The 22,350-nt window shown below is 53.2% G+C and overlaps 8 protein-coding genes across 8 annotated transcripts; 5 read left to right on the forward strand and 3 right to left on the reverse strand.

The window, feature by feature from the left end:
• Positions 1 to 914: 914 nt before the first annotated feature.
• On the reverse strand, positions 915 to 5,793 carry CTAM01_16763 (Sec7 domain-containing protein; the record flags this gene model as incomplete). The annotated part of the gene is made up of 2 exons (XM_060532755.1): positions 915 to 2,908; positions 2,964 to 5,793. The coding sequence occupies 2 exons, from the start codon at positions 5,791 to 5,793 to the stop codon at positions 915 to 917; spliced, it is 4,824 nt and encodes a 1,607-aa protein (XP_060372660.1).
• A 2,778-nt stretch (positions 5,794 to 8,571) lies between these two features.
• On the forward strand, positions 8,572 to 8,892 carry CTAM01_16764 (uncharacterized protein; the record flags this gene model as incomplete). Its single annotated transcript, XM_060532756.1, has 1 exon — positions 8,572 to 8,892. The coding sequence occupies one exon, from the start codon at positions 8,572 to 8,574 to the stop codon at positions 8,890 to 8,892; it is 321 nt and encodes a 106-aa protein (XP_060372661.1).
• A 1,320-nt stretch (positions 8,893 to 10,212) lies between these two features.
• CTAM01_16765 (uncharacterized protein) lies at positions 10,213 to 10,398 on the reverse strand (the record flags this gene model as incomplete). Its single annotated transcript, XM_060532757.1, has 1 exon — positions 10,213 to 10,398. One exon carries the CDS (start codon positions 10,396 to 10,398, stop codon positions 10,213 to 10,215), a length of 186 nt encoding a protein of 61 aa, XP_060372662.1.
• Positions 10,399 to 11,576: 1,178 nt separating this feature from the next.
• CTAM01_16766 (uncharacterized protein) lies at positions 11,577 to 12,303 on the forward strand (the record flags this gene model as incomplete). The annotated part of the gene is made up of 2 exons (XM_060532758.1): positions 11,577 to 11,931; positions 12,131 to 12,303. 2 exons carry the CDS (start codon positions 11,577 to 11,579, stop codon positions 12,301 to 12,303), a joined length of 528 nt encoding a protein of 175 aa, XP_060372663.1.
• A 429-nt stretch (positions 12,304 to 12,732) lies between these two features.
• CTAM01_16767 (FAD binding domain-containing protein) lies at positions 12,733 to 14,704 on the reverse strand (the record flags this gene model as incomplete). The annotated part of the gene is made up of 5 exons (XM_060532759.1): positions 12,733 to 12,943; positions 13,092 to 13,138; positions 13,223 to 13,493; positions 13,610 to 14,586; positions 14,672 to 14,704. 5 exons carry the CDS (start codon positions 14,702 to 14,704, stop codon positions 12,733 to 12,735), a joined length of 1,539 nt encoding a protein of 512 aa, XP_060372664.1.
• A 730-nt stretch (positions 14,705 to 15,434) lies between these two features.
• CTAM01_16768 (uncharacterized protein) lies at positions 15,435 to 16,434 on the forward strand (the record flags this gene model as incomplete). Its single annotated transcript, XM_060532760.1, has 2 exons — positions 15,435 to 16,165; positions 16,233 to 16,434. 2 exons carry the CDS (start codon positions 15,435 to 15,437, stop codon positions 16,432 to 16,434), a joined length of 933 nt encoding a protein of 310 aa, XP_060372665.1.
• Positions 16,435 to 17,437: 1,003 nt separating this feature from the next.
• Positions 17,438 to 18,938, forward strand: CTAM01_16769 (FAD dependent oxidoreductase; the record flags this gene model as incomplete). Its single annotated transcript, XM_060532761.1, has 3 exons — positions 17,438 to 18,193; positions 18,253 to 18,819; positions 18,882 to 18,938. The coding sequence occupies 3 exons, from the start codon at positions 17,438 to 17,440 to the stop codon at positions 18,936 to 18,938; spliced, it is 1,380 nt and encodes a 459-aa protein (XP_060372666.1).
• Positions 18,939 to 19,956: 1,018 nt separating this feature from the next.
• Positions 19,957 to 22,113, forward strand: CTAM01_16770 (uncharacterized protein; the record flags this gene model as incomplete). The annotated part of the gene is made up of 5 exons (XM_060532762.1): positions 19,957 to 20,742; positions 20,796 to 20,890; positions 20,943 to 21,700; positions 21,766 to 21,969; positions 22,025 to 22,113. 5 exons carry the CDS (start codon positions 19,957 to 19,959, stop codon positions 22,111 to 22,113), a joined length of 1,932 nt encoding a protein of 643 aa, XP_060372667.1.
• Positions 22,114 to 22,350: the final 237 nt, after the last annotated feature.

Below are 22,350 nucleotides of genomic sequence, written 5' to 3' on the forward strand. Positions count from 1 at the left end.
CGATCCCAATACGAAGTTCGCGAACATCAGGGATATCCATCGGGCTCAAATCGAAGCGGGTGAAAAGGAGGTTATCACGGCTGAATCCAGCGACTCTGAATGCCCTAGTGAGGCTGGCAGCTGTATTGTAGTGGGTGTGGTTGAGGATCAATAGTTAATAGTAATGAGGAGGTTGGGTTGTGATCCCATCGTTTTTGTGGTGCCAGAAACAGGGGGGTGCCAGGAAGTGGGTATGTTGACTTACAATGGCGGTCTCTTCAGGTACAAACTCCCGGCTCCCAACGTCGCGGACACACCCATCAGACCAAGGCGAAGAAGAGCATATTCAAAACCAACATTGCTTCCCATTTTATTTTTTCTTATCCTTCTGCTCCGTATTACTATTTACACCTCATTAATCAGAGACGAGCCAATTCCTCCCAATGCGAGCAAGGCCGATTTGTGCCGTGACGTGTTTGCAAACTCCCTCGCTCAGCGAGACCGCCGGACCTCCGTGTCATGATGAAACCCCTCCCTATCTATTATAAAGGCAAGGCACATCTCCCACCAGACGGAATGAGAGAAACACCCGAAGCCACTGTGAAGTAAGAGAGGGAAAAAAAAGCCCCTTCCCCGCGGCTCCTTACCGTCGAACGGTAGACAACCTCGTGGGAGCGGGCTCGTTGACAAAAGTCTGGGTATCAAACTATGTTTGTACAAATAAAAAGAAGTGAAAAAGAAAAGACAAAACAAAAGATGATGTGTGTGCCAAAACCAACACCCAAAAGACGCCCACCCAAACTCAAACTCCTAGAGTCCAATGTGGTCATATCGTCGTGGGCTCGGCTCTCTGCGCGCGCGTGAACTGCTCATGATTTCCCTGCCAAACACCCCCGTCTTCGTTCTCCGTAGCATAGTGTATGCACCAAGTCCATCTAAGTCCTGATTGGCGTGTCTCGTTCGACGTCGAATTCAATCTCTCCCTCATCCAACTCTCCCCTCGCGGCTCTGCGAGCCAAATCTCTCTCTCCGTAAATTTCAGTCTTGCGCGTTTCAGCCTGTTGCAAGCAGTCGACATATGTCCTGAACTTGACAATCTCCCGTAGAAGGTAGGCACTCTTGCGCTCCCAGTTGGCCATGGCGCGAACGGCGTTGTTGCCGCGGGGTGTGAAGGCGAGCAACATCGGGCTACGAAGCTGATTGTGCGTCTGAAGGTCATCTTCGATGCCCTTGACGTAGGCAAGGAGACTTTCGAGCTGCTCCTCTTCCGGTAGGTTACTGGGCCGCATGCTCTGTGTTGGTGGCGCCCACTCGGCGACGTGGATCCTGTCACCAGGCAACTTGTTGCCGCGGCTGGCTGAGCTATAAGGGCCTCCGGAGCCGTGGTCGAGGGAAGCAGCTGAGCGGAAGCTCGACATACTAGGTCTAGGGTTTCCGGCGGCGCTGCTTCCGGGCCTTGAGTTAGAGCGCTGGCGCCCAGTTGCCGGTCCCACGGTTTGTTCGTTGATAGCCGTTACCAGTGCGTTGTTAATGATGGCGTCGCTCCAGCCATACTCGATGTTACTGATACCGCCGACTAGAGGGTGTGTGCTTAAGCGCGCGCTCCAGTAGTTGGCTGTAGTGACGAATTCTTTGCTAATCTCGGGGGTTCCGACTTGGAATAGGTGAACAGCGCCCGTGGGCAAGCTGAGGGCCCAAACGTGAGGGCGAGCTCTCGAGTAACCAGGCGGTGGCAGAGTAGATGCTAGAGTCTGTCGGAGGCTGAAGGTGCCTAGGTTAGTGGCATTTTCCTGCCAGTTGCCGCCTCCCACAATGGCCGGACCCTTGGTTGCATTGCGACCGCGGCCCTTGCGTCCCGTCTTGTTAGTGCCGAAGGAAAAGATACTCATTTGGCCTCTTTGAATGACGGCAAAAACCTCATTCCAGTGACGGTCCTTGGCCTTCTTCTCAATGCCGTCAAGATGGTGCTTATGGATGACCATGCCTTCCTTTACCCACGGAGGACCGGCGAGCTCGAGCGATTCGTCGTCGAGGAGTTGCGCGGGTTTGAGTTCGTCACTCATGATGGACGGCTCCTTCCCGAGACAGGATTCATCGTCACGGATGACGGCCTGGCTAAGGGCGTTGGCAAATCCGATGGACTGTTGATAGTCGCCTCCACGGAATGACGAGCTGAGCGAATCCACAGACATCGATGTTTGCGTTCGGCCCAGCGAGAGCTTACTCCACGTTGCCGATGATATTGTAGGGCTCCAAATGGAATTTCCGTCCTCGAAGCTCGTTCGCGACGAAGAGAAGCCCGGATTGCCCATACGAGGTCGTGACCTGCTCTTCGAATTCCATCTGGAAGAATTGGCACGGCCATTTTCAGCTATGCGCCCACGCATAGATGCCTGACTCTCAGACGGGGCCTTACTCAGAACGCTAGGCGTTCGCTTCAGCATACCAATAACAGAGAGACCGCTCTGGGTGTTGGGCGCCAGATTCTTGGACGGATCGGCACCGAAGAGAGGCAATCGTTCGTCGCGGATCGAGGCGTAAATGTCTTTGAGGACAACTTCGACCTGGCTTTCCCAGGCTCGCATCGAACCGTCGAACGGTGACTTGACCAAGGGCCCGCATTCGTCGTGGCAGTGGTCTCCGGACCCGTCTCCCTCGTTTCTCGGCGGCGGTCGAAACGACAGTCGGCGCGAAACGAACCGCTCTTCGATCGACGGTCTGGAATCGTCGCCTCCAAGAGCGCTATTGGATTTACCCGGTAAAATGGTCGGCCGCTCAAACGCATCAGGGGCCGCCTCAATCACCGCCTGAGTGATTGTAGTCATGGTATTCTTGACGAACTGACTCCGCGTCATCTTGTGCTCGATGTCAGCCAGGTGCAAATCAGTGTTGAGCAGCATGATTGAGTAGCAGATTGTGTGAATGACGTCTGTATGATGTTAGTTTATGTTCTTGATGATTTGGAGGCAACAAGAGCAACATACCGGATGCCTTGAATCCGTGGTTGGTGTTGCAATCACACCAACGCTTGGAAAAGGCAACCAAGATACGATCAACCTGCTGTGTCTCTGCTCTAAAGACAAGGCGCTCGCAGATCAAGCGGAGACTCTGGAGAATGCTCTTGTCGGCAAAGTCATACAGATCCATGTACGCTTGCAAAGTCCTCTGCCGGACGGGGCCTTCTTCACCCATCCATGCAGCGGCCTTCTCCTTCTGGATGAAGTCCTCGTTACCATCATAGATCTTTTGGGCCTTTTTGCGGTCGTCTTCTGTTGGGTCTCCAACGATGAAGTCGGGCTCATCCAGAGGCTTGGTGCTCATAGCCTCAAATGTGCCAAGGACCTTGGGGCTATTCTCTGTGGTTTCGACTCGGACACTAGGGGTGCCGCTCATGGCAGACTTGTACTCGGTGGTAGTGGACCCTGAAGCTCGGCTGGCAGACCTAGTACCCTCCATTGGCAAGATTAGTGTTGATTTATTGCCTTCATCATCCGAGTCTGCTGGAGCGACCGCGAGTCTGTTGTTCTTCCTGCCTCTAATGGTATCATCCTTTCGGTCTGAAGTCCCCTTCCGGGACGGGGAGGGTTCTTTGCTTGTCTTGCCAGACTTGTGGCTCCTATCCTTCTTTGTCTTGCCTCGCTTCGACTCAGTGTCTGCCTCATTGTCACTGCCATCGATATCGAGGAAGGAGTTGTTTCGCTTTTCGGACGATATGGGAGGTTCCGGGGGCGGTCTTGTGGGCGTATCGGTCCGGCGCTCATGCTCTGGATGATAATCATCGTCATCATCACGAGATCCTGAGCGGACTTCTCTTATCCGTGCATTGGGACTCGGGTCGTACTCGGGGGAGAAGGATCGTGGTTGTTCTTCGGCCCTCTCACCGTTTGAAGCTGGAGCGGGATCGGAGGTCATTTCGGAGTAGGCAGGTTGCACGGGAGCAGATTGGGGTGTCAAGGGCGTATTTGGCGTCACCGGGCTGCCTTTAAGGTACGGGTTCATAACCCTGCGCAGACTGCTGATTGGGCTGGGCTCTGGTTTCGCAGAAAGCTTGTCTTTGGTGATGGGCAACTGGATCGGGGCCACCAGAGGGGGCATTGGCGGTTCGAGAGTGGCAGCAACTGGCACAGGAGGGACCTCATCGGCGGACACAGACTTCTTTCTGCGACGAAAGAAGGAGCTCGGTTTCTTTTGCAGCACGTGATGATGAGAATGGGACGAAGATGTATCCCTCGAGGGCGGGGCGGGGGCGGATGGCTTCATCTGGTTGGCAACGTGTAGAGATCGGTTCCCGGACCTCTGATCAACAGAATCCACAGATGTTGACGACGTTATGCCTGTGGAATTTTGCGTCTCGGGCGGGTTATTGGAGGCATTGCTTCTAGACGAGCCGAAGACTCGCCTGAAAAACCCCGGTTTTTCTTTTGTTTGCTGCGACGGTGCTTGTGTCGGAATTGTAGCTGCGTGCACGGGCTCTTTTGTCTTGCCGTAGCCCACGTGTGGCGCGGGTGCCGACTCAGACTCGAATGCCGTGACGGGTGCGGTTGCTGGCGATGATATTGGCGCAGCTGAAGATACCGGGACAGATGAAGGCATTGGGGGCACTTCTTCTCGTGGAGTGCTGGACTTGTTGTTGTTGCTGTCTGCTCGGCGGGATGTCGACGTGCTTTTAGCGGACCGACTCGACCGTTTGCGTTCGAGGACAATGGGCGGTGGTTCGGCTGGCTCCACAGCCACAGTCGATGGTGCATGTGCGGCTGCGGACGTGGATGCGGCCATGGGCGGTTGTGGAATGGTCGCGGCAGGGGGGGTCACGGGCGGCATCATGCGTCGGGGCCCGCCAGGCACCGTAGGCGTCGGCGCGGCATCGTAGTCGTCGGTGAAAAAGGTGTTGGAGAATTCAATGTGCCATGGAGCTCCGTTCGCTTGAGCTTGATGTTGTGTGGCCTGCAGGGCTGGTGGGCGGTGGCCATAGTCGAAGCTCGAGGATCTGCCACCGAAGCCGGAAGCCCACCTGGTGCTACTGAGAACCTGAGCATAGCCGGCATCAATGCTGTTGGAGCTGCTACTCTTTGTGCTTCCCTTCCCACCTCGAGAGTGCATGTGGCGTTGGGAGTTGGCAGTGCTTCGCAGCGGTTCCCGCATACTGCTGATGCGGTGCAGACCAGGTTGGAAGTTGGAACTACTGTTGCTCCTCCTTCCCCGTGAGGATATCCTGCTCGCATCGTCGGCGTCAAAGTCGGAGCTATAGGAGTATGTGTGTCCAGGGCGGCCACCTCGCACTGATGTAGAGAAACCGTCACCGTCGGTATCGTATTGGTACTGCTGAGAAGGCTCGTCATGCATGTTTGGCGGGCTACTGCCAAAGGGGCCACCGACTGGGCCACCCATGGAGAATTGGTCGAGAGACATGAGCATATTCGCCATGAGGGAGTCGCGTGTAACGTTTCGCGGGGACAATGAGAGATCGTGGGAGTCGCGGGGGCGTGATTGGTCGGGATTATCGTTTTCTTTATTCGAGGACATGTCGAAGCTGTCGGGCGAATCGGGAGTGTCTACCAAGAAAGAGTCGTCGGCATGGCGAGAGAGAGCAGGGCCTCGTAGTGCCCGAGAACTGTTGGATTTGCCCTTGGCGACGGATGAGGACGAAGTAGGCGGCGGTGGCCTGTTCCTGTTACTCGGTGGTGGTGTTTGAGGGACTGGCGGCGCAGTTGTAGGTTCTCCTCTTGACGCGACAACGGCGGCGGGCGGAGGAGAGGTGTTGATGTTGAGGTCGGGACGGCGACGACTGGAACGTCTCGGGGTGTCGGCGTACATGATGAAGGAGGGGGGACGGAAGGGTATCGTGGGGGTCGAAAAGGGTTTTCAAGTCATTTCCAGATCCAATCCGATCAAGCGCAAGCGCAAGGCGCATATGCAGTAAGGTGCCGTAGTATTCGCCAGTAGTAGCAGCAAGCAGGCCGGCGCCAAATAGATGCCAAGGTGCGGCCGCTGGACAAGAGTCGGGACGCGCCCCAATATTGTGCAACGCGGTTGATCCAATGCGACGCCAGTAGGTCAAGCGATCCAATCCGACGGCGATGGCGGCGCCGTAAGAATCAGTCGATGTCTGCTGGCGGGCTCACAGGATTCAGAGCCTGGAGGGAGGTCCTTGAAGTTTGAACAGCAGGCGGCGGGCAGGCTTGAACAGGCAGACTGACGGTCAAAGTGGGCTTCTCAGGCGTCGCAATGTCCACAAGGCCGGGTTCGAACTTCGGTGTCGCGGGTCGGCTTTGTCTCCCGGGGTGAACGAGTCCCAACCGAGTAATGAGTGGCCGAAATGAAGACTCGAGCGAGTCCCGTTTTGGACCCTTTCTTTGGGTCTTTTGGGGGGTGGTGTCAGGTGTTAGCGGACGACGTTGCAGCAATGTTTCTTTTCTGAAGTGGGCAGCTGTTCAGGTTGCTTTTTTCTCTGGTGGTGCTTTCGCCGTTTTCCCCCGTTTGGCATGGGCGGGTGGGCATTCAAGGGCCAAGAGTGCCACGAGGAACGGGAAAATGTGCGCGGGAAGGTTTGATTATGTATTAGTATCCGTCGTTGGTAGCGTGTATTCGTACTAGTAGTGGTAGTATTGAGACCGGGTATTCAGTAGGCGAATGTTGGGGGGGTAGAGTGACGGGCCTTGAAAGTTGGTACGATGCTCCGAAAGAGGCGATGGATGCTACCCTCAATCTTCCCCTGACCTAGGACTTGCTAGGCCCCGGATGGATGGTGGTGATCGGCCGTCGACGGGCGAGGGGTGGAGGACGAGAGCGAGGACGTGGACGTGGACGAGGGTGAGAGTGAGGGTGTGGTGTATGAAGTGGTTCACTTATGTCTTGTGCTAGCGACGAGAAAACGGCGACGGTGCGACTGCTAGCTTGGGAGGTATCCGCAGATGCGCGCAACACAGGTCGAGGTTGTGTTGGCAGTGGGCGAGCGCAGGGTTAAGAAGTATTAGTAGTTCGAATTGGATCGTCAGAATATGGACTGCGTGGTAGACATGGATATAGCTGGAAGTATTCTGTATGCGGAGACTGGAGTGTACCAAGTCCAAGTGGAAGTGGTATGCGAAGCGTGGTGTATCCGTACGGAGTATGCGTATGGCAAGGTTGGATGGGGTGCGGTAAGGGACGGTAGATGCAGGTGTGCATTCGTCACAGTTCGGATGTTTTGCGGTGCCAGGGCACTAGGGGGGTGGGTGGTCGGGTGCTTGGTTGCTTGAAGCACAAGCAGTTAGAGAAGGGAGGCGGCGAGACAGGTAAATGGATGATGGATGGATGGATGGGTTTGTTGACTTTTGGCTTACTTAGCTAAGGTACGGGAGAAAGTCTTGCAAGGTATCTGGGAGGTCTGATTTGTTGGCTTGGTAATAAGGTGTTGTTGATGAACAACAATCCACGAAACACACGTGGGAAAAGTGCAAAGAAGGAAAAGAAGCAGAAGGGAAGAGGAGGAATGGCCACAAGCAAATTCACTACCTTGGATACGTAGCAAGGTACAGATAGGTACCTGCAAACACCAGCTCCAAGGCGAGGTAATTAAGGTACCACCACGAAGGTACGGCGTAATTAGGGTCAAGCAAGGCATGACAAGGAATCTCGTTGATGGGCAGCCTATCCGTACACTAGAAGAAAGACCGGGCAGGGGCTGGGATATCCATACTTGACAGTCACAGAACACAGATGGGGATGAGATCCGAGACTGCTACGAATAGGAACCTGGTCAATAAAGCTAGAAAATGAACAGCGGACAATATCTCAGGCAAGTATTACTGTGGTCCTTCCGGCGGGACATGGATGGAACTTGAGACCTTGGTCTTTTTGGGCTGGTATCAACGTTGAAGGTCTGCAGAATTTCGGATTATGGTATCCGTAAAGGGTCCATATTCTATCAGGTAATTAGACGTAGCGTCCGTGTTGCTGCTGATGGTGTTGCATGTATTGACTCTCTCTTGTGTATCTCTGTGCGGACCTGCATGTTGGCAGGACATTCTAATTATACAGCGCATGCGACACGACATGAACCAAGGTGCCTTGGTATGTACTCCCAACTCCCTACTCCGGGTGGATGCAGAGTACGGGAGTACGGAGTTTCTGTGAGAGAGAGGATGCAAGTGATACGGGACTTTGAATGCGCCGGTCCATGGACGTTCATGTTGGCGTCTCTTCTCGGTCGGTTTTGCGGAGCGTCCCTGTCCCTGTCAAAAAAAAAGTCGGGCCCAGGCAAGAGAAACACCAGACGAGACGATAACAACAATAATATCAATATGCAAGGGAAAGAGCAATAGGGAGCACGGACGCCAATATTCCACATCATCATATCCGATGCTGAATAAGGGCGACGACGACGACAACGACGACGACCATATGTCCGTCTGACTTTGCCTTATTAGTCGATGTACGTACGGGCAAGTATTGCTTACTACCTAAGGTAAGGTAGGTAAGGTGGTCGATGCCCCGTATGGTTGACGAAGCAGGTTGAAGAAACATCCAACAGATGCAGAAATACCAAAAGAAACACCAAGATACCAGACGAAGGAACTTTTCCTTCCATGTATTTTTGAGGGCATCCATCCCATGGTCCTTCGCACCTGCCACGTCCACCAGTGCCTTCTTTCCTCCACTATCCTAAATTTCGAGCTGCACTTGCCTCATCCACCACATTACAAGTACGTATCCGCAACTGTAAGAAACGAGGAAAGAGCCAACGCACGAGAGCTTCCTCGCAAGGCACGGTACCTAGGAAATCCACAGAAAAAGTCGACAAATGTCACGGGCCTTGCGACATGTGGTCAGGAATCGTCAGGACGCACCTTCCATGTCATTTCTCGCCGTTGCCCTTGGCTGCTGCTGGGGAACATGAGGAAAGCACACAGCCAAACTGGCCCGAATGGGTAAAGAGTCCAGGTCCGCTGCAACTGCAGGGTTTCTCCTTTTTCACTGCTTTTGCCATTTTCCTTTGCCCCCAGTTGGCAGTGAACCCCTCCTTTCTTCTTTTGTTTTTGGTAGTATTGTTTTATTGCCTTTTTTTCTCCATGTTCTGTCACTCTCTTTTTACTGTCTATAGAGTGATCTATCACTCTGCTTTCCCGGCTTACCGATACTTGTGACCAAGTATACTCACTCACCTTCATCATCTTGACCGCCCGCAAATAACAAAGAAATAACCGCTTCATCTCAATCCCTCTCTGCAGAGCACGTCCTGTTCTCCCCAACCGCCCTCAATCCCACCAATCATTGCCATCCTCATTTCCAGAACGCCATTGGGCTCTTTCGAAGACAACCGCTTCGCTTCGCGTTCGCGCCATAGATGATGGAAACCGAGCCAGATGAGCAATGCAAAAGAAACAATCTGCCACAACCATCATCGATATGAACCTGCTGCCGTTGACCCTTACACAATACCTAGACTAGGAGAGCCTACCTACGCCATGGCAGTGTAGGATTTGGACGCCGTCGTGGCACCCCAAAACATGGCCGGCCTGCGAGACACGAGACACCACCACAAGCGCCAGACACCTTGACACCGCGACCGACGGCAGGCTTGCCGCCCTTGACTAGCTTCCTTTTCTGACGGGCACCACCCTGCACTGTCCCCTTCAATCCTTCCTTACATTCTTCCACCACAAAGACCAGAAGTGTCCAGAAAAAACGGGACAAGAGGAGACAGGGCTGCAGGGGTAATGCAAGATGCATCCATCCCACCATTGCTCTTGTCCCAAAGGAGAAGCCAATCTCAAGGGGATCCCAGACACTACCGTCGGCCTTCGTGAAGCCGTCGCCAGAGGCTGATGGCTGATGGCTTGGTCAACCGTCAGTTGGGTGCAAGACGCGGCACAGAGTCCTTCACAGTCCTACAGATCCATCGCTGGCTGGCTGGCGTTGCTCATGGCGGATGCTAATTACCGATACGACTTCAACATCCTGCGGGACCGACAATGTTCATCTATCAAAACCAACATCCACGGATACCGCCTGTGTCTCTACCAATTCGTCGTTCTTGGGGCCGTCCGTTCCTTGATGACAATCTCACCTCACGATGCGGATACTTTGACACCTCCGCGTTCCAAGAAGGAAAGCTGTCCATCCTAGACCAGGAAAAGCAGTGACCAGCAAAAGCTGGATGGTGGATCAACTAGATCAACAACGTACACACGCACACACACATTTTCACGTCAGAACCAAACGCGATTGCAACTTTCGCCATTACAAAGACGACTATCCGGTAATCCGCCAGCTTCCCTTCCACAACGAACATGCCATATCCCATTCGTCGAATCGTCTTATCGTGGCTATTATTGTCGCGAGCTTGACATTTGCCTTTCTTCCCGCCCACACATACGCTACCTCGGCCGCCCTCGATCCAATCGCGTCCATTCTCACGCCGCGAATACGCCCACTCATTTGCGCCCACTTGAAAGCACGTGCAGATACCCATGGACTTCCCCTGAATCGATGCAGACACCAACTTTTAGCATCCAGAGGCCCGTGCCAGACGCTGGATTGCGCCACCTTTTCCGCCACCTCGTGCCCATCGCTTATTCGCTTGCTTCGACACCCTCCTGCCAGTGGTTAACATCACTACACAGGAAAGCCTCTCCCCTCCCGAGTCCCAAGCTCCCACACCTGACGGCCTGCGAGCGGAGCGAGTGTCCATCGTGGGATTACAGGACGGCGGGATGGAACATAGTCTGTGTGTCTAGGTCTCGCGGGCCTGCTATGCGAGGGACCGTCGAGCACCACGAGGCTTATGACATTGACAGCCCCTTCCCCCTCGCTACCAAGTCATCTACGGTGTTTGCGCCCTTCTTTGGAAAAGATGTTCATGTCAGAATCATGATTCCAGGAGCCCCGGGCAACCAGGACCCTCATATTCCACTCGAGCAATGCGACAGATCATCGCGACAGTGGCACTCATTGCCATTTCTCTCTGAAAACTCGAATATGAGACCAGGCAGTGAGGCACTCTCTCATCTTAGAGATCTGCTTGGCCCCCAAATGCCGACGTCTTATTAGCGATGGTAATTAATTGTCCGTGTTTGGACCTGCAGGTCTGTGACACCACCAGCCCTTTTGACGGCGGAGTCGACACCGACGCGTTGCTGACGACCTGGCTCAGTAATGGAGGTCTCGCGCTCTACCAATCGTTTCGCCCAAGAACCATTGGATTTCCAGAAACTTTGCACTACAACAGACGCTGCAACACACCGCCTTCGTACGGGCGTCATTGACTTAGTGTACTGTACAAGTAGGCAAGGAGTCCGACGGGAGAAGGTGTCCCGGCCACCACCACCATCACCAGTCCACCACACCACCGCAAGCTGCATCCCCCCGCGTGATCGCTGGTCACTTCCAATGACATTCCAACGGCTTTGCTTACAATCTATGCATTTGCGGAACACGACCTTCTCCCTGCTTCACTGGCCAACAGTTCCCCCTTCGAGTAAGGGCGGACTCGGCCCCCATTCCCACTCGCATCCAAGCCCGCCTTCTAGCGACTCAATCTCCAACACTGGCGGCCCCCATCCTGATTGATGTTCGCGCTAAACTGACAAAACCTAAAACACACCGACAGAGCTTCCATGTCATTAGTTTCCTTGCCGTCGTGCCAGTCGGCGTTCGTCAAGAAGACCCTCACGACCCTTCTTCACCTCCGACGTCAAGTCAACGTGTCAAAGCGCAACCTGTTCGCACTCCGCAAGTCCACGGCCTGCCTGCATGACGAACATTCTTCGGCGGATCGCTTAAACGTCTCCAGCTTTTGCCCCTTCGCCGCGAACCGGCATTGCGACGGGGCGTGGGTGCCTCCAAGGCCCCTTTCTTGGCGTGTCAACCCTTCGCGTCAAGGAACGAAGATTTCGGTCAATCAGCCAATCTTTTCAAGCCAATTGGGGTTACACGATGGCCACAGGCCGAGAATACCTAGCGCGTGGTTTCGTAAGACTAGAGCAGCTTTCTAAAGTCTGACAACTCGGCTCACTCTTCAAAAGCAGTCGTTCCCATCTTGCAGCTCCGGGATCAGGATCCTCTTGAAGATGAGCCGGCTCCGTCGATCAGTAGATCACCAATCCCTCTCCATAATCGGCCGATAATGTCGAATCTTGCATTGCGTTTGAAGCGAGCTGCAATTCTCCAGATCATCTCGGCGAGCCACCTCTCCGTGTCCCTCGAAACAACGTCGCCTGCTGTCAGCGCCGTGTATTCGGTCCTCGCACGTCCGCGGCGGCCCCCCACTGCAAGGACCATCCCAAGTTCGGTCCCAAGTCGGCGACAGGACTTACTCTCCTTCAATCTTTGCGCATTGCGTAGGTTGTATTCACCCGCCGTCGCACTGTCGGTCCCCAAATCCGCAGGTGGGTAATACGTCCAGTGTTAGTTTCTGTAGTTTAGTACGCTAGATCACTTCATGTCACTGTCGTTCGAGTGAGGTACTGTTTCAGGAACGAACACACTACCTCTTTGCTTCATTCTTACTCGCTCTTGTTCATTCGACGAATGACGAAGTCACCGAGCTCGAAGATGGATTCCGCACGAGCGACATGATCATCGCCGGCACCTGGAAACCTTGGCCGTGCTTGGCTTAGGCTGCAAATCTTACGTGGATGATACCACACTGATATGCCAGTGCATACGGACACGACGGAAGCTCGTGTCGCAACGCAATCGAGTGGTTGGATTGCCATAGTGGTACTCTGGATCTCCGAGCCATCAGGATAGGCAGCATCGTGGCTGGCGGTCCTACTTGATCAGACGCTCAGGCTTCGTCTCGAAGGCTCTTATTTCCGTCTTCGAGACGACGGTTGCTCTGTGGACGGGTGGATGCACTGGTGACTCTCCAGATGATGGTTGACACAGCATATCATATATGTAGGCGTTGAATTGAGTCCCGGAACAATGGGCACTGGCAATAGCAACCAAGTAGTTGTTTGTAACGACTGATGCATAGTTACTGATGTGTGTCTAGAGCCTGAACTTGAGTTGGCAGTGCGCGTCTCTCCATCTCAACCCCTCTACGTAGTCCAGATCACGTCTTTCCAAGTCTGCCTTTGAAGCATCGTGAATCCAATAGTTGAGAAGTCTCTCACCCCGGCCGTCACTATTTCTTATAATACTGCGTCATATCATGGGCAAGCCCCAGTATACCCTATACAAGTTGGCATATCAGATCATCACTCCGCCAAAAGCTAGCCAGGAGAGAATAAGGGTAAGAAAGAACAAACAAGCATACCAGTTGGAACGTGATGGCAGCCTCGTCAGTCTTGTCCGCCTCACGCATGGCGACAATCCCTGGGTCATTGGCCTCGACCTCGTCCGGGTCCGAGGCCATCCTCTTGAGGTTCGCCTCGGAGACCGGGTTCGTGAATTGGTTGAACTTTTCTCGTCGGTAGCGGTCGTACTTGTCGAGTATGTCGTCGTCGGCTCGGCGATCGTGGATGCCTGCTAGACAGTCGAAGAGGTCGCCTACGTCGACGATGCCACCCGTGAGGCCCATGCCGCCGCTGTGGAGGCCGAGGGCCGAGAGGTTAGATGGGTGCCAGGCAGGATTTTCCTTTCTCTCTTTTTTCGTCTTTCCCCTTTGTCTTCCACCTGTGTCATGGGTACGAAGGGCACTTACAACGGGTTACACAAGTGCGCAGCATCCCCAGCCAAGATGAACCTCCCCACGCGCATCCGCGGCGCGAGACGCTGGTGTACCTTGTAGGGGCTAAAGTTGACGATTCGGTAGTCGTTGGCCTTTGGGTTCCCGGGCAGCATGGTTTCGTATTTCGCGGGCTGGCGGGCACGGTACTCGTCGTGGCTGAGGCCGGGGACCTCGCCGTAGCTGACGCGCCAGAGGCCGTCGTCTTGGATCTTGGCGGCCATGAAGTAGTCTGTTGGGTGGATGACAAAGTTGGAGTCTTTCCAGCCGTACTTTTCAAAGTCGTAGTAGACCTTTTGTTTCTGTGTGTTTAGCATCCTATTCGCTTCTGGGGCTGTTTGCCTTTCTGCTGCTGGCCTCTCTATCAGGAAGGAAATGGAGTTTCTACTCACGTTTGTGGCAACAATTTGCAAGTCCCACGTATACCCAGGAAACTCGTCCCCAAACAGCTGTCTCCGGATAATGCTATTCGCACCATCACATCCAACAACATAATCAGCCTCCAGCTCCTCGGCCCCCTCCTCCGTCTTCACAACAACCACCGCCCTCCCCCGGCTCTCCTCCTCCCGAATCCCCTCAACCTCACACCCCCACCTCACCTCCGCCGCCGGCTCCTTTTCGAGATCCTCCAGCGCCATCTTACACAGCGCGTTCAACGGCAGACACGAGATCCGGTCCGGGTTCTCCGCGCCGAGCCTGCTGTTCTCGATCTTGGCGAGGACGGTGCCGTCTGGTTTGCGCCAGCGGGCGCCGCCTACTTCGATGCCGTGCTGCCTGACGCGGGCGAGGAGGTTCGCGCGGGAGAGGACGCGGTTGGCGGGGGCGGCGTAGTGTGTTGCGCGGGGCTGGGTGTCGAGGGAGGCGGATTTGTCGAGGAGGAGGACGGGGATGGAGTGGCGGGCGAGGAGGAGGGAGAGGAGGAGGCCCGTTGGGCCTGTGCCTATTACTATTACCTGGGGTCGGAGGGTTAGTTGAAGTGTAGGGTAGAGAGGAAGGGTTGGATATGGGGGATTTGCGGTGTGATGGTGTTGGTTTTACTTGTTTGATACCATGGTGGTCTTGAGATGCCATGTTTGATGAGTTGGATGTGAATGAGGGGGTCTGATTTGGTAGATGCTTTGGCAAAGGCTCCTTTAAGAGAAAAACTATTCACGGCTTTGGTATACGAAACTTGATCTGTTACTGCTCGTCATGAATGGGATGTTTGGCGATGAATTATAATCGTTATTATTATTCGAGTTTTCTAGAATCAATACTCTGTCACATAAAGCCAGCTTGGTGGAGGCAACCAAGTTTCTCCTTGTACTTGACGTGAATAACCCCTTCTTTCCCTCTTCATTGCGAGTCGTCAGCAAGAGAACGGGCTATGTGGGATGCTCACGGACATATGACTTTGTGGGGTAACGAAGTGGGATGATATCCGGGGGCGGGTAGTGTTGATTAGTCGCGGGGGAGGGGGAGGGGCTGTGAGGTAGCTTGGAGGTCTAGGACGAATCGAGATGAACAGAGACTGAGCTTTCTCTGCCATGAAAGAGCAATTTGTGTTCCGTTGGTTGGTTATGCGAGATGTCTATCTTTTCACTTCGCTAAACCTCCCCACACACTCCTAGCCGGCAGTGCGGGAGGACGGTGCGTAGACCAGGTTTTTCAAGGCCTGTTCTAGCTGGATCATGAAAAGTTCAGTTTCGAGCTGACTTTGATATACTCTTATGATATGTTCGAGCTGCTCTTCGTCTGCCTTCTTCCAACAAGACCTTGTATCCGGCGTCGATCTCCACCTCATACACTCATGACCGCCACAATGGACTTCTCCGAGATAGATCTCTCCCACCCACCCCTCAAAGACCTAACAATATCCAACATCACAGAAAACGTCCACGCCATCAACTCCAAATGCGCCGACATCCGCACGCGCCTTCTCCTAGAAAAGCTCGTCACCCACCTCCACGACTTTGCCCGCGAAACAAACCTCACCACCGCAGAATGGGAGACCGCCATCGCCTTCCTCACAGACGTCGGCAAGACCTGCACCTCCGTTCGGCAGGAATTCGTCCTCCTCTCCGACGTCCTCGGCCTCTCCCTCCTCGTCGACTCGCTGGACCACCCGAAACCGCCCGGGATCGGGGCGACGGAGGGCACCGTCCTCGGCCCGTTTCACACCCACGAGGCGAAGGACGTCCCGCACGGGGAGATGATTTCGAGGGATGGGGATGGGGAGCCGATGCTTGTTGTGGGGACGGTCAGGGACACGCAAGGGGTGCCGATTCCGGGGGTTAAGGTTGATGTGTGGGAGACGGATTCAAAGGGGTTTTATGATGTTCAGTATGATGGATATGAGAATCCTGACGGACGGGCGGTAGTGAGGAGCGATGAGGAGGGAGGGTTCTTTTTCCGGGCGATTGTGCCGGTGCCGTATCCTATTCCGGGAGATGGACCTGTTGGGAGGTTGTTGGCGACGTTGGGGAGGCACCGGTACCGGCCTAGTCACTTTCATTTCATGTTTGATAAGCCTGGATATGACCGTCTCATCACGTAAGTTCTCTTTGGCATTTTGGCATGTTCACTCTGATACTGGGGTTTCTTTCTGACGCGGACACAGAGCTTTGTATCTTCGTGGAGATCCCTTTGAGAGGTCGGATGCGGTCTTTGGAGTCAAGGAGTCGCTTATCGTGGACTTGAAGACTGTCTCGGATGTTGATGGGTTGGCTGAGAAGTACGGTGTGAGGCCGTCGACGCGGCTTTTGACGTATGATTTTGTGTTGGTTTCGGAAGAGGAGGTTAAGGTCTTGAGGGAGTCTTAAGCAAGGCAGCAATTTGTTAAAGACGAGTGGCATAGATGACATTAGTAAACGGGAACCCCATTTTGAATTTGAGATCGTAGTAGTACAAGTAAACTTGAAAACTTCGATTACGTTGTGGTATCATATCGCCAGACCAAATCTAGCACTTTACTAGTGAAAGATTGTGAGAGACTCGGCTTGGTTGAAGCCTTTTCAGTGAATCTTTTCTAAAATATAAGTTTAGGTTGGCTGGAATTCAAAACAGGCACTTTGCCGTTACTCTTTTCGTTGAGGAGTACGACTTACTGACCATGTATGTGTATGTACCCTAGCGTCTCATCTGCAGGTTCTAATCACAACAAAAGTCTGGTGATAAAAAACTGTTAGAAAGCAATATCATCGAATCTAGTGCACACGCACACAATTTCTTTTCTTCAAGATCGTTTCTTTTGAAGATCGGTTTCAACTTTTCTGACTCTTGCCATACCATAGGTTGACTGACATACGGCGGCCGGGCCCCCGCCATCAACATCAGTGCCAGCGACAACTAAACTCGCTTCGATGGACCAACCATTCAATGCTGTAGATCCCGTCGCCCTTGGCCAAGAACTTACAGTGCAACACAAAGGATCTGCAATGTGATTCAAAATGTGACCGCAATGTTCGGCAACATCTAAGTCCGTCGCCAATATCGGGAGTCATCAACCCCCTGACAAGAAAGTGGAGTAGGATCTCAGTGGTGGAGATATCCCACACCACATCCCACATTGCCTAATTGGGATGTGTTAGTTCACGTTTCAATTCCTCAACCCACCGTGCTATGCACAGCAGCGGGAAGGTGATGACTTCATCCAATACTACTAAGTGGAGAGGACTTGAGTGGACGCAGTTATCGAAAGTGTCAGGCATAAAGTGTAGTCGTGCCGATACGATGAGACAAGAATGAAGAGAACCCACGATAGCAAAGAAGTAATTAGTCCAAAGCGTGATTCTCACACCAGTCAACAACTCTTTGAACCTTAAGATGGCGTCCAACTCTCAGATTCAGAAAGCAACACAACCTTGGTGGGATGATGGAAGCGAGAAGCACTTCGTGCCGCTGGCCCCCGCCGTTCCTATAGACCCGAGCGTCAATACCTGGTCCCGCTTCGGTCCAACCTTTGAAGCCTACGAATACTCGGGCTGGATCGACGAGAGCGTCTCCTGGAAGACGGACTGCTATATTGGCGACTGGTCGCCGCTGCTCAAAGCCCGCGTCACCGGCCCGGAAGCGCAAGCCTTTTTCGAATACATCTCGACCAACCGCTGGCCAAACTTCAAGCCTGGACAAGCAAAGCATGCCATCTTCTGTCAGGATAATGGGTGCGTCGTTGGCGAGGGTCTGGTTTTGATGCTCGGAAAGGATGATTTCTTGTTCACTAGCGGCCCCGGGACGGTTTGGCTTGTGTACCAATTCCAACAGGGCAGAAAGAAGTTTGATGCCACTCTGCAACTGGTCACTGATGACTGGTTCCTTCTTCAAATTCAAGGTCCTGGGAGTGTCCAGCTGCTGGATGAGGTGACGGACAAGGGTGTCCGGGATATCAAGTTTATGCATTACAAGGAGCTCTCGATCGATGGAAGCAAGTTCCTTTGTCTGAGACAAGGTGTATCCGGCGAACTCGGTTTTGAGCTTTGGGGGTCGACGATGGATGCCAAAAAGATTTACGGTTCTATCGTAGACGCTGGCAAGAAGCACAATATCCGGCAACTGGTTGCTCGCGCAAAGATGGTGAATCACGTAAGTAAATTTTGCCCTATGCTCCCCATCAACAACTTCTCTTGACACGTGCCTTCTAGGTTGAAGCCGCGTTTGCGACTCCGGCCGCAGACTTCATTCCGGCTGTACACGCGCCCGCAGACAACCAGGAACTTCTCCAGTTCCGACAATTCGCGCGAGACATCGGCTTCGACTTTGACCACTATCTCTCCAAGGCCAGCGGTAGTCACGGCGCAGACCCTATTTCCTACCACTTCACGCCATTCGACCTGAACTGGGGCTGGCTCATCAACTTTGACCACGACTTCATCGGGCGCGACGCCCTTCTCAAGCTCAAAGACAGCCCACCGAACCAGCTGGTGACGCTGGTTTGGAACGCGGAAGATGTGACTGACGTTTTTGCGTCCCTCTTTCGGCCGGAGCCCTTTGAGTATATGGAAATGCCTCGCAACCTGCTTGGCAATGTTGTTGGCAGTACTGTTCTGCGCGAAGGCAAGACGATCGGGTGTGCTGTTTCTCGGTGCTACAGCTACTGGTTCAAGGAGATGGTGTCACTGGGGATTGTTGCCAAGGAGCATGCTGCTCCAGGGACAGTTGTTGAGGTGAAATGGGGATCTGAAGGATCTCCCGTGAAAATCATCAGGGCGGTAAGTACAGACACCATATTTTTTCTCGCGGCTTGAGCATATTAAGCTAATATGAGATACAGACAGTGCAGGTTGCGCCGTACAAGGAGGACAAGAGACGACACTCAATTCAGAAGTAGGTGTGCGTACATAAGGATCACTGGTTCAGCTGGTCAAGAAGGGCATCAAATGTTCGCATGGTGGATCTCTAGCTATATCTCCATATAGAATCATCTCATTATCCTCGCTGTGGCAATGAAAGATGAGCCCTTAGGAAAATTCACGTAAAACAGAAATTTGTATCGACTCCTCTCATTGACATACGACGTCAAATCCCCCCTGTCTACTACATAGTCATCGACTTACATAGATCGTGCGCATGACTTACTCGGACAATTACCCCGCGCGTCATTAGCCTGCAGCGGCCCGCCCGCCGGCCCCGGTTTGTGGAGGCACCAAGGATCGGACACGGAGGCTTAAACAGTCCGTCCTTTCGTCACCGGCACTTTGACCTTCAAACTCTTACTCCACGCTTTTGGTGGACAATCAAGCCAACGTCACTCAGAAGCGAATGCCTCCAGTTCGTCGACCGCGTATTTCGGCTATGGCGTTCTCAACGGCTCCTGGAATGTCTGTCATCTCTTTCCGCAAAGAGGCAGGAGTTCAACACCGATGTCGGATTTGTCCAAAGACGTTCAAGCGGAGCGAGCATCGCAATCGCCATGAGCGAGGCCGTTGGGTTGTCCTCTCTAAAAAGTCTGGAGTTTCGGCTAAAGAGAAGTAGATTCACAAGAGAAGCCGTTTTCTTGCCGCATATGCAGCCGACGCTTCGCTCGCAAGTGAGTTTGTCTGGGCTGGGATCTCGAACAGCACTTCACTACTGACGATATCTTTGCCAGTGATCTGGTTACTCGCCATGAGAAGACTTTCCACCGAGACCAGTCGCAACCCGGTGCAACCTCTAGTTCAGAGAAGTCATCCTCAAGAAATGCCCAAGTTGATGAACCACCGTCTATGATCACTCCAAATGAACAGAATCAAAGTTTGCAGGGCCACACAGGACCATCGAATGAGCTGTCATCTGAAGGAAGCCTACCTTCGGTGAATGCCGACGGGCCCAATGTATTAGGGGATATTCCTCAATTTGGCTGTGACATCATGTCCGAAGTCGAGAATTTTGATTTCAGCGATATTTCGCTTGAGTTCTTCGATCCATTCTTAGGTAGAACCTTTGATCATTTCGCCTTTCCAGTACTCGAGGATGTTCCCGAGCAGCTCCAGCCACCAGTACCAAGTTTGCCTCAAAGCAAACCCTCAGGCTACCAAAGCAATCCTTCAGATAGGGGAGAAGAAATTCCAACGCTATCGCAAGGACATACAATAAGCCAAGGCGCACTCAGGCCTCGACGAAGGTGGTCACCACGGATACTCAAGTCAACGACGGCGAAGAACCACAAAGTCGTTTTCACAGAAGAGATGAGAGCTCACTGCTTGGCTGATATAGAGTTACATCTCACCAAAGCCCAGCTTGGGGACTTTCAATTACCACCCGTTGCATCCTTGCAGCAATACTTCAATTCCTACGTGGATGCCTTCCACATACACTTTCCCTTCCTGCACCTGCAGACTCTGGAATTAGAGAAGGTTCCTAGTCCACTAGTCCTAGGAATATGCGCCATAGGTGCCCTCCACAGACTTCAGAGAAAGATGGCCTCGTCGCTCTATCTTACAGCCGAACGCGTCCTCGCGAGCATAGACTTTGAGCGACTCCAGGCTATCCCAGAATTATTGGATGACTGGGCGAGACCTCGAGACTCACCACCACCAGACCAGGGGCCGCTGGTACTGGCCCAGACGCGGTTCATTCTCGTCTTCTTCGCATCTTTCAGCAGTGAGCCGCGGTTGATACGTCAGGCTCTCGTCGGCTGTGGCCATCTATCAGCAGTGCGTGTGCAGATTTCGAGATATTCCTTCCACGCGCTTACAGATCATCTCAGGATTTTCGGTCAAGAATGGCCCGCGCAAAGCCTGGTTCAATGAAGTTGAACCTCTCTCAGTGGCATTCTTGGATCGAACATGAGTCGATAAAGCGGTGAGAGCACCTATTCTTGTCGAAGACTTCGCCGCTGGCTGACATCATCAAGTCTCATGTGCTGCTGTATGGTTCTCGGTAATCTCCTCGTCATAGCCTACGGTATCGTGCCAGGCTTCGCAGCGCTAGAGGAGTGCAACATTGAAATGCCCGCTGAAGATGAGCTATGGGATGCCACGAGTGCTTCTGAATGGAGGTCGTCTCTGCAGAGACGACTGCCTTCTTCGCCAATAGGTCTTCGTCAAGCAACAGCTTGGATATTTGGTAACAGCGCACAGGAAGAAAGACTAGATGCAAGCTGGACTTGGTCGCCGTTCGCAGCATCAATAGTAATGCACCAAGTTGCCATCGTCGTTTGGTTCTTCGCCCACGGGAAAGAGGCCTGCTACGGAACGACGCAAAGCTATCGAGAAAGCCACCAGTCTGACGCCAAGAGGATAGAGTCTGCTCTATCGAGGTGCAGAGATCTGCTAACCGAGACACGCGATGGCAACGACGGCACGTGGACTGAAGCTGACGGTCCATTGTTGTTTAACGCATTTGCCGTTTTGCGTGTTTCGTACGGCCGAGCGTTCATCAACTTCCAATCGTTAGATCGCTCGCTACTCTTTCAAGAGAGTAGCCAGGGTATGCTAATCATCTTGCAACGCTACTTTGACGCTGCTCAAGAGCGGGATGGGTACATGACCATGGCTGTCGACTGTGCTCTGGAAGGCTTTGCGATACCCATTCGAGCGGGAGTCTTGCTCATGCAAAAGACGGCGGCGTTGAAGTGGAGTGTTGAACATGCTTTGGCTGGATGGGATGCCGGTATGTCTTGATTCTTTCGTGAAGTTTTGGCCATGAAGAAGATGTATTCGTACTGACCTTGTCAGCCCTTCTAGTGACGAAGTGGGTTCATACGGTCGAATGTCTGCAGTCTACGGGTGGAAAGACCACGCCAGAAGAAATAAAGGTCCTCGATAACGTTCGGTATCTTCTCGGCCAAATTGACGTTGATCGCTCTCCATCTTGTTCTCTCGCTGCCGATCTTGCTCGTGTTTGGGCTGGACTCTACGACGATACTTGGGTTTGGGGTGGTGAGTATTACTCGAACCTCTCATGGAATTTCTGTTGCTGAAACCTCATCAACAGTCGCACCACGTATGAGCTGGGTTCTCCGCGAGCTTGCCAAGTTGTATGAGCAGGAGGCTTCAGATACAGAGAGGCAGCACCCGACCTAATACAGTTGCCTGTCTTGGGTCCGAATGTGGTAAGTCAACATACCCACTTCCTGGCACCCCCCTGTTTCTGGCACCCACAAAAACGCGAAAATCCACCACAACCCAATGCCCACCCCCAACCTCCTTTTATCACAACATTTTCAATTCGCGTCCAAATGGGCTCATCTTTTGCACATGTCTTCTTCTATATATAATGCCTCAATATACCGAAGATCAGCTTCGTCAGGCTCTCGAGGA

This window comes from Colletotrichum tamarilloi (assembly GCF_030869305.1).
Source record: "Colletotrichum tamarilloi strain Tom-12 chromosome Unknown Scaffold_260.1, whole genome shotgun sequence".
NCBI lineage: Eukaryota > Fungi > Ascomycota > Sordariomycetes > Glomerellales > Glomerellaceae > Colletotrichum > Colletotrichum tamarilloi.